This window comes from Falco rusticolus, chromosome 5 (genome assembly GCF_015220075.1).
Source record: "Falco rusticolus isolate bFalRus1 chromosome 5, bFalRus1.pri, whole genome shotgun sequence".
NCBI lineage: Eukaryota > Metazoa > Chordata > Aves > Falconiformes > Falconidae > Falco > Falco rusticolus.
Window position 1 is genome coordinate 56,892,089 of NC_051191.1, and position 10,168 is coordinate 56,902,256.

General features: G+C 46.0%; 1 protein-coding gene across 1 annotated transcript; it reads right to left on the reverse strand.

Annotated features, from left to right (window-relative positions):
* Nucleotides 1–279: 279 nt before the first annotated feature.
* MIEF1 (mitochondrial elongation factor 1) lies at nucleotides 280–9,965 on the reverse strand. Its single transcript, XM_037388926.1, has 5 exons — nucleotides 9,784–9,965; nucleotides 8,462–8,610; nucleotides 8,126–8,306; nucleotides 5,863–6,125; nucleotides 280–4,759 (listed from the first exon to the last, which is right to left on the reverse strand). The coding sequence occupies exons 2-5, from the start codon at nucleotides 8,603–8,605 to the stop codon at nucleotides 3,953–3,955; spliced, it is 1,395 nt and encodes a 464-aa protein (XP_037244823.1). The 5' UTR covers nucleotides 8,606–8,610; nucleotides 9,784–9,965; the 3' UTR covers nucleotides 280–3,952.
* Between the last annotated feature and the right edge of the window lie 203 nt (nucleotides 9,966–10,168).

The following is a 10,168-nucleotide window of genomic DNA, read 5'->3' on the forward strand; positions in this document are numbered from 1 at the left end:
ACAGCACCATAATTACGCATCATCTTGTGACTGGTGTGAACGCTGCCAGGAGCCAGCACACTGCAGTACTGAGCTGATTGCTCTCTCAAGACAAGTTGCAGTGTGCTGAGCACCCAGAGCCACAAGGGAAAAGCAAGTGAAATCAGCAAGGGGCATGTCAGTCCCTGAGCAGAATCTGGTATAATCTGGTGTGGCACAGAACTGTCAGCATAAAGGTCATACACTGAGACAGAAGCAGAGACATGCTGCTTTGTTTATAAACACACCGAGACAACCAGGTTACCACGGAAAGTCATTTTATTTCAGAATTCCACGCACTCTGTCACAGACCATGCACTTAGACTTTCCCCTTTGCAAATCCCCAACCTCCAGGCCTGGGAGAGATGGGGTGTCACCTGAAGACCGACACTTCTCACCACAAGTACCCACATGCAAAGAGTGAGAACCCTGATGGCAGCTTGTCAGGAGGCAGAAAGCAGCCTCATTTCCATAATTGCTTTTAAACAGGGAAAAGAAATCCATCTGACTTCAAGGATTAGTGATGGAGCTCAGCAGCAGCAAAACCCCACAGCTGAGCAAGTTGGTCCTTGCCCTGTGGTTACAGGGAACAAGACAACAATCTCATAGGAACCTCGTGTGAGCCAAGCTATAGGAGAACACACAGAGGCATTCTTGGAGCCCAGGCAGCAAGCAGCCAGATGCACGCTCTGGGCCCCTTACAATCTCTTTGTCTCTGAGCCACTCTGCCAGGAAGGTGGCTGGGAGCTGCCCTTTTCACATTCGGCTTTAGGTCCTTCTGCTCTGTGCTACAGCTTTGACTAGGAAGGAGCCTACCTATAGGTAAGACAGCCCTCTGGGCTGTAGGTCAACACACGTACTGCATTTAATACTGAAAGGTGCCAGTTTGAAAAACTCTGCAACAGTCCGTTTGACCCACAGGCCAGGTACAACATTAGTGTAAGCTTCCTGCATACTTACCCTATTTCTTCTGTTTCCCTGCCTCTCTTGCCCCTTACGCAGGACCCTGCTCTTGAAACGCTCCTAATTGCAGTGTTCCTGTGACCCATTACATCTTTGGCCTTTGCTGAGACTGCCACTGCCACAGCAGCTATTGCCTGCTGTGGTGGCTGCCTGTAGGAAGTGAGCATTTGCCTCCCAAGAATGGGCTTGTGGCTACCTCAGAGGGCAAAACTGATGGGAAGAAATGATGGAAGTGATTCAAAGTGGAGCAAAGTCTACAGAAAAGGCAAAAAGGCAGTTTCAGTCTCCATTTGATGCACAAATTGAGCTCAATAGCAGCAAGAAATGGCCATAAAATATTAATTCATTAGGTTGCCAGGAAGAAATAAAAGCATTCATGTAAAGAATTCTATATACAGATATGTATGTGGCAACTGTTCTCAAGCCAGCTCAGACAGTGCTTCCTCCTGTTCATGTCTCACCTTTTTTTGTATCTACAGTTTTGATCATTCCAAACCATGTTGCTGCTCAATTCCATGTGAAGAGCATGATATTGGAGTCAGCACCAAGTGAGGGGTAGAGATCACACTGAAGAAATGAACTTATGGGGAACTCCTGACAACCCATGTATTTTAATATTTTTGTTGACCTTCAAGTAAATAAAAGAAAGGGGAATCTCCCCCAGGAGCCTATAGGCTCCATGTCTCATGTGTCTGCTTCTAGGGTAGGAAGGCTGACATCAGAAAGGCAGTGGAGGGCAGAGAAAAGAAGAGGGGGGAAAATCTGGGAACCAGAGTGAAGAGCAATCAACAGCTGACCAACACTGCTGCAAAACTTACAAAACACAAAATCATACAAACGGAATTTCTGTTAACCTTGTATAGACTACAGACTTTATATACACACAAAGATTTCAAAGTACGCATCTGGCAGTCTAGAAAATACCAGTACCCTAAGGATTAAATAATTTAAAATGCAACTTTGCATTATCACTGTATATGCAATACTATATGACACACCGGCTAAAATGGACGGATTGTCCAAGAAAGATGCTCCCTCCCCATCTCACCAACACTGCCTCTAAAAAGAAAACAAGGACTAAAGACTCCCCTCGGTGGTTCCACTCCTGAAACTCACCTTGAGACTTCTCTGTCAAAGGTGGGGGGAAGTCCTGAGACTAAGGGAAGAGAAAAGGAATTCCTGCTGCCTCCGAACTCTGCTGCTGCAGTAGGCCTCTCCATTGGCTAGGGAGGCTGGACAGCAAGGAGAAAAAAAGGTGCTAAAGCTGGGAAAAGGCAACTACGTTTCTGCAACGATAGCTGGTCTTTTGACCGAAAACCAGCCCCAGACTTGGGAGGACACCCTCCCTCCCCATTTTTGAAGACAGGATGCCAGAAGGCTTAACGCAGAGTACGCAGAGTCTACATGGCTAGTTTAGATTGTACCAACAGCGCAGCAGGTGCTCCCCTGAAACCCATACTGCAGTCAGCAGCAGATGGTAGGGCAGCCAAGGGAGAACAGCCTGACAGCAGCCATAAACAGGAGTGGGCAGAACCGCATTACCAACAGGTCCGAATGGACAGAATGGAAAGATGTGCCCCTACGAGCTTTCTACAAGTAATTCTAAACTGGGAGCACTGGAAAGTCAGCGCATGGGAATGAGGAAGGGGATGGACAGCCTCAGTTCTGAGGTGACTGGGGAGGGGACTAAAACACAAATTGAGAGCAGATGGCAAAGCCAACGTATCTCTAAATGCCAGCTCTACGTATGTACCCTAGTATCAGTATATGGGACAGAACCTTGCTGACGACACCAGTTCAGTCCTATCACCTTTACAGACTTATAGCTGGTGAGAATCTGGCTTACATGTGCTTATTACAAAGCCCTTTGAGGCATGCAGTCTTGCTTTCACCTCCTATAAACCAGAACAGCCATAAGCTCTTTGGGAAAGATGAAAAATAAATTAAAAAAAAAGATCCCTGCTCACATGTGCGTCTCCCACCCCTCCTGCACATTCAACCTCTCTTCCTCTATGCTAGAGATATCTAAGGAGCCACACTGTTCTCCATTCCCCAGGCCATTCCCACCAGCAATACCCAGCAGATCTGGCTAGGCAGGAATGGCAAGTCCTGCTCCTTTGGCCTCATCGAATAGCCAAACCACAAAGGTTTCTTCCTCCCCACCACACCTTCAGTGAGAACTGCCCATACTGGAGGTTGTTGCAGCAGACTGGACAAGCCTCAGCTCTTACCCCTGAACCCAGCTGGCAAAGGATGAGAAGGCTCTGTAGCAGCAGGAACCACAGGCATGGGCATTCTCATATTCCAGGCTCTACAGTCCTAAATACTGCCAGTGTAATCATCACCCACTCAGAAATACAAAGATAAAACCCTATCCAAAACATCTCAGTCAGTCTGCCCTGCACAACTGGGTCAAAAGGACCAAGAGACACAAAAGAAAAATTAGAAGAGGAAAGTAAGTATGGTACAGCAGAGAAAAAGAAACATGGGGCAAAGTGAAGACTGGAGGAAAGGAAAGGACCCCAATGCAAGTCTGCTAAAATAGTCACTGGATTTACCAGCCCAGTTCCACCTTCTTCAGACCAAAATGGACTTGCTGCAGTAAGTGTACTACAGGAGAAAGGAGTGCATAGTTTGGTTTATTTTTTTGGTAGACACTTAAACATCAACAGAATTTATGCAAAGATCTTGGAGCTGCAGTTTTAGCCTCTTTTCCCTAGCCAATGGATACCTGTTGGGGCAGAGATGGTGGAAATGGACTGGTAGCACCAAGAAATTCAGTGGGAGCACCAACTCCACAGCAGGAAATAATAATGAACCAAAGGGGACAGGGGGGCTGGAGACAGAGGAGAGGTGTGGGGTGTGTGTGTGTGTGCGTGCGTGTGTGGAGAGAGGTGGAGGAGACATACTTTGCAGTAATCAAAGGACACCTTGGCTAAACCCTATCAATGCTTCCCTAGGTAAGGCCCCATTACGTCTGCAGCAAGACCTCTGGCTCTGACAGAGAGCTGTAGAGGGTATAGCCCAACTCATCCACTTCTTCAGGGGTGAGCTCTGAAAACAAGTTCACCTTGGGGTTCAGAGCACTAGGGAGGACACCTGCCTCCAAATAGTGGATCAACCCCTTCAGTGCCTGTAAAAAGCGATCAGCCAGCATGTCCTGAGACCAATTGGACTCTTCTTGGGATAGGTGCAAGATGACATTGGTGAGCTGGCTGGCAGTGAGGTGACCCAGGGCTGGGTTTGACTTGCATACTGCTTTGAAGATCTTCAGGCACAAGCAACGGCAGCCAGAATCACACTGGTCCAAGGCCCGGAGGCGAGCTGTTTCTGCTGGCCGCAGGCTCAATCGCCACAAATTGTCATTTTGGGCCAATCGATGGGGTTTGGCCACAAGGATGATGTCACCCAGTGTCAGGGATGGTAGGAAGTCAATAAAAAGATGCCGTTCTGGATCATACTGGACTTCCAGTGTCAAATCTGCTGGGGGAGCTGCTGGACGGATCACATAATCCAAGAGAGTCCCAATTGCTGGCCAATTGATGGAGCCAGCTACAACTTTCTCAAATGTGTCTGCTACAGCTTTGGGGGAAAGGTAACCTCCCACCACACAGCGGTCCCAGTAGCTGCTCCCACGGGGAAAGTACTCTGGGTTTTCTCGACGCACCAAGTAGAAGCCAGGAATGTTCATGATGGTGTCCTCCCCAGGGATGCACGACCACAGGTTCTGCTCCAGCATCAGAGGCACAATGAGCTGGATGTGGTCAGCTGTCACTACCTTTCACAGGAAAGAAAAGTCCGTAAGAACAAGCTTTCTCTCTCCATGCTCTTTTTTTCCATCACCTTTAGATAGCCTTCTGTTCAAAGGAACCTGGAATAAGGATTCAGCTGTCTCTCTGCGCTGGATTCACAGCCTCCCTTTGCCAAAAGATATTCTGAAAGGCTATTTCTCAGCAGCAGTAGGATAACTCCAAGGTATAGCCCAAGCTAGTGCTTACACAGTAGGTACTATTTAGAGATCTTTAAATACTTCAGGACCTGATATGGACTGCATATAGATTAACCATTTTGCGTCCTATTGCTCAAAGTCCACTCCTTGGATGTGAGATGCAGCTGGCCCAGAGCACAGCAACACCACATGATACTTTAAAAAAGGAGGCAGAGTATTAAGTTTCTAGGTAAGCTTAAGTTGCCACTGTTTAATTATCCCATGCTACAACCAGGTACTGCCCTCACCCGGTCTGCCACATTGTGTGGAAAAGGTCATTAAAGATTCCTTTTCACCAATGTGATTAAGACCCTAGATCTAAGTTTCACTGGACACAACACTCCATTCCAGAGCCCTGACTCAAACAAAAAAGCGTGCCTCTGAATCACTCACTATAGCCATGGGCATCTTGCCATCAGGGAGATATGCAGCAGGGACTGCTGTCCAATCCAGGTCTGTCATGCATTAAAAAAAAAAAAAAAAAAAAAAAGTAGGGAAGACCTACATCAATACACAGGAGTCCTAAGGGAATATCATGTATTTGGAAGGAAATAGAAGGGACAGAGAGAAAACAGGTCTACTGGAGAAACAGCAGGAAAGACACAGCTAAAGGGAGAGACAGAGGCAAGGAAAGAAGGGCTGAGATACTCGAAAGAAATAAACCAGCAAAAAGCAAATGCTTTGCAGGCAACTCCAGAGCAGCCGGGTCACTCACGCCTGTTCAAACAGTATTGCATAAATCAACACCTGCCTTCATGGTGGGAAAGGTGACACTACGAGCCTTATTACAGAGGAATGCTGTGCTGAGCCAGCAGTGCCAACAGGGAAGCCTGAAATACCCCTACCTAGTCAGCCTTCTGAATAATCACCCACCATGCAGCCCCAGGAATTACCTGCAGATCATCATACAGGCTGCCGCTGAGGTACATGTCACGCAGGGGCATGTCTGGCAGCTTGGCACGTAGGAAGCTGCGCAGCTCAGCACAGATGTCCACAGCTGCTTGCTTGGCCCGGGCCTGCTCGTCTGCTGGGATAGCAACCTTCTTCCGATAATAAGCAAAGAGCTTTTCTTGCAGAGACAGACGAAGGCGGGATTTTTTCAGCTCCACTTGACTCCTCTTGGCAGATGGCTTGGACTTTGTGGGTCGAAAAAAGCCTGCAAGACAGAAGGAAAACTGTTGATCGTCTGCAGTGTTTCACTGTGAAACGATCTGCAGAAGAAAATCTGCAGCATGGAAGTGCAGCCTCCTAGGTCTCAAAAAACTTTCAGCAGACATTTTGCACGCTTTACACAGGTACCAGTCAAAAGGGATGTGCTGAGAAACTTCAAAAGATACTACCTGCAAGCATCAAACCAGATGAAAACAAGTTACTAGATTTGGAATTTAGCCAAACAAGACTAACATCATGTACAAGGAAGTAATTTTAATGGCTATGCGAGCAGTACCTCAGTTCAATTTCATCAAAAATTCAGCACTGTTAGCAATTCACAAGTGAATTTCAACGTGATGCCAGACCAGTGGGTAAAACACTCTTGAACAACCATCATGATCTCATTGAGTTTTTAACAATATAATGGATTTCTACAAGTTATCAGCAAAACCCAGTCCTGACTAGGGTATGAGGTCAGAGATCACACCACCTGGAAATGGAATAGTTGTTAGATGTCTGATCAACACTTATCAGGATGGTGAGCTGACAGGTTGCAGGGCCAGCAGAACTCAGGGAATCATAGCTCCAGTGAAATTTTCCTTCAAACCTTCAATTGTTGAAGAACAGAGAGCACACTCTTAGACACAAAAAATACAACAATGCAATGCTTCATGCTGCCATCTGTGTTATTAAGCAATGCCTAACCCGCACAGCATCTCCAAGCCCCTTTTTTTCCTGACTGGTTTCCTAAAGAAACGTCAGTGCTTCCCATCTATCTTTTAGATTTCTCTTAATATGGACCAAGCAAGAGTTTCAGAAGTTATCAGTGAGAATTAAGGAAGAATTACAGATCTAAGAGATCTTTGGAAGGGCTGTGGTATTTAACAGGTGCAGGAGAAACCCTGAAGTCAGCGATGCCGTTATAGCAATCAGCTGTCGCACATTTGTTTGGCAACAGACATTTGGTCACACAGCATGTGCAGAACGGCTGTCCAAGCTGCACACAGACCCATCTCGCCCAACCTCAGCAGCTGCTGTGTCTTGTCCCACGGGGGTCTTTTGGGCCGATTTGAGGGTCTGTGTGGAAAAGAAATAGCCCACAAAACCATAGGGAACCTGACTTCATTGTCTGCTCATGAAAAAAAAATATTTTTCCATCTTAATTTATGGTAATTAAGTCAAGAATGCAAGATGCCATTGTCAATTATTTTATTCCTCAGTCCTCATCTTTGGGGACTTCAGTCAAGTGATCTAGACCCCATTTAACATAGCTGTCTAGTTACTTAACATTTCTTCAGCAGAAAATCCATTGCCATCCTGAAGATGATTTTCTTGTAGACAACCTGGAAATCAACTTAAAAGCTTGATCCTGACTTTTGTTTTACATCTCCTGGAGAGAACTGGGATAGAAAGTAAAACCGGTGAGAAACACCCACCAGACACTGAAGCACTCTAAACTACTTATCATCCCATTCAGAAAGGTGACTGCAGGTCACTTTTTATAGCCTGATGAAGACTCACTCAGTGATGAGCAGCACTAAACAGGCAAACAGTGTTACAGAAATTATTAGGGAAAAGGTAGAAATAATATAGGAAATACTGTTATATATTGCTAGTACATTGACAATTCGAATATTCCCCTGTTAAAAAGACAGAAACTGGAACAGTCCAAAGAAATGCAACAAAGAGCTTGAAAGGAACATAACGGCTTTTTGGCAGAGAAGATTGCACAAGTAGTATTCAGCTTGAAAGAGAAAAGACGGGGGGAGAATAAAGCTTAAGACCATGAAGTCATGAGAGGAATGAAGAATGCAAATAGATTACTATTACTCACTAGTACCCAATCTAAATTCTAATTCTTGAAGTTACTGGCAGACCTGCTTAAAAGAAAAACATCAAAATCCTGGGCTAGACAGGGTATTTTCTTTCTTACGTTCTTTTAAATGAATACAGGGTTTAGACCTGGATGACTCTGTAATGCAGGAGTATCACCCTGCTCCTTACCTGTGTCTGCAGCTGAAGGATCAGTGGGAAGGGTCTGTAGGGAGCGGCTGAGGCTAGTCTTCATGTCCTGGGTCAGTAAGCGTGAGGAGGAGCCCAGCCAGTTTGGCTCTTCCCAGCTTCTCTTTCCTGACTGGCTCAAGCGAGTGGGGCTGCTGGGAGCACTGATTGCCCGGTCGTACATCTAAAGCAACATCACCAGGCACAGTTTGAGTCATTAAGGGCCCAAGATTTGCATTCTACCCAACCTAGTGCCAGCGTCCTGCATCTTTTTGTTTCCCACTCCTTCTTTCCAGTGTCCCCATGCTTAGGTCCCACCCCACCGTCCCACATGCTCACCCGTTTGACGGCCAGCGTGGCAATGCCCAGCATAGCTGCTCCACCCACACCCAGCACAAGCCGGGCGTTGGACAGTACAAAGTCAATGGCTGTGCCAATGCCGTTGTCATCTTTTTTCCCTTTGCGCTGCCCAGTGCCTGCCATCTCACCTGGAAGGAGCAGCAGTATTAAACAAATGGGTCAAAACACACAGTCCTAATGGCTCACTCCATTCTCCTCCATCTCACACTCACAGCTCTTGGAGTCTTAGCACAGAGCTATAGGAAGGGACCACCCAACCCTACAGCCTCATTAAGTATCTTCCCTTGAAAAGCTGCTTATTCACAGACACACAAGAACAGTGCTGACCAAGTTCTGCAATGACAGCATTCCTTGGCTTCTAGCTCTGTTTGTGACCTGAAAAACATCCCAAACTTGATGTGAGGCTTCTAATCATTGAAGCAAGTTTAATTGTGCAATCACTTAATGTTTTTTAAAAAAGAAAGATTTACTTCAGTGATATTTTGCAATAAACCCCTATGTATTATGTAAAACTCTATGACCATTCAGGTTTCTTCCTGTTAGTTTGTGCTTCTCATGATTTTTTTAATGCCAATTTATTGTCTTATTCTCAGTCTAATGGGTGAAAGTTTTCTCACAGACAAGGCAATCCAGGGATGGTCAACTGCTTGTTTGCAATAAATTAGAATCTTCCCAAGAGTTGCCAAGGCAGTCTCAGAGCATCCACTTCCAGGATTTCTGGGCAGTGGCTAGTCCCAGATACTTCAAAGACACCCAAGAATCAACAGTAGAAATCACAACACACCACAATGGGAACAGCTCCCGTGCTTTCACTGGACATTAATTCCTGCCTTCAAGGCTGGTGGGTTTGACTCTCATAGAAGTAATGTATAACATGAACATTAATATTTTTTATGTACGTACTTTTGTTTCCTCCAACTCCCATTTAACCTGATCTTGATATTTAAATTTAAAGAGCCTCCCTGGCCAACTACACATGTAAAACACACTTTGCCACCGCTGTACCTGCGGATGCATCCTCAGTGAACCTACATGAAAACATCAGGAAACTCTTCCAACCTGACTTGAAATCTGTTTTCTAAATCAGTTTCAAAGGTTCAGAGCCTTCCTGACTTGGGTGGTTTAAAACTGTCCTTAGGTTTTTCTAAGGTCAAGCTACAATCTTAGGAAGAATGTTCCTGCTTTGATGAATCAGGAATCCAGTCACTCTTCACCCCTAGGCAGAAAAACCCCAACATCTTCACAAAGCTAACTGTAATAGTAGCATGAAGAACATGGTTACATCATTGTAAATGACCTACCTGTGACCTAATGCATTTGTAAAGAGAACAGGAGAGTCCTCCTGGTGTGCCTGTAGAAGCACGTTCCAGACTTCTTCAAGATAGTGATAGACAAGGAACGTTAATCATGTCTTTTAGATGGCAAGTGGGTTTTGGAAAGAAAAGAGAAATGGGGCCAAAATGAGCTACAGGGGATCTCTAAACCAGGCCCCCAAGTTTGTTCTGCAGGAAAACTTGCCCCTTCTCCAACTGTCTTTCCTTGTCCTCTAGCCGCTGCAGCCCCTGGTTCTTGCGGAACTCACGGCGGATGAAAGCGAGGTAGAAATCCCGGTCAGTGTAGCGCAGCCCACGGCCCTGGCGCAGCAGGGCCCGATAGAGGGTCAGGACAGCCTCCCGGGACCACGCT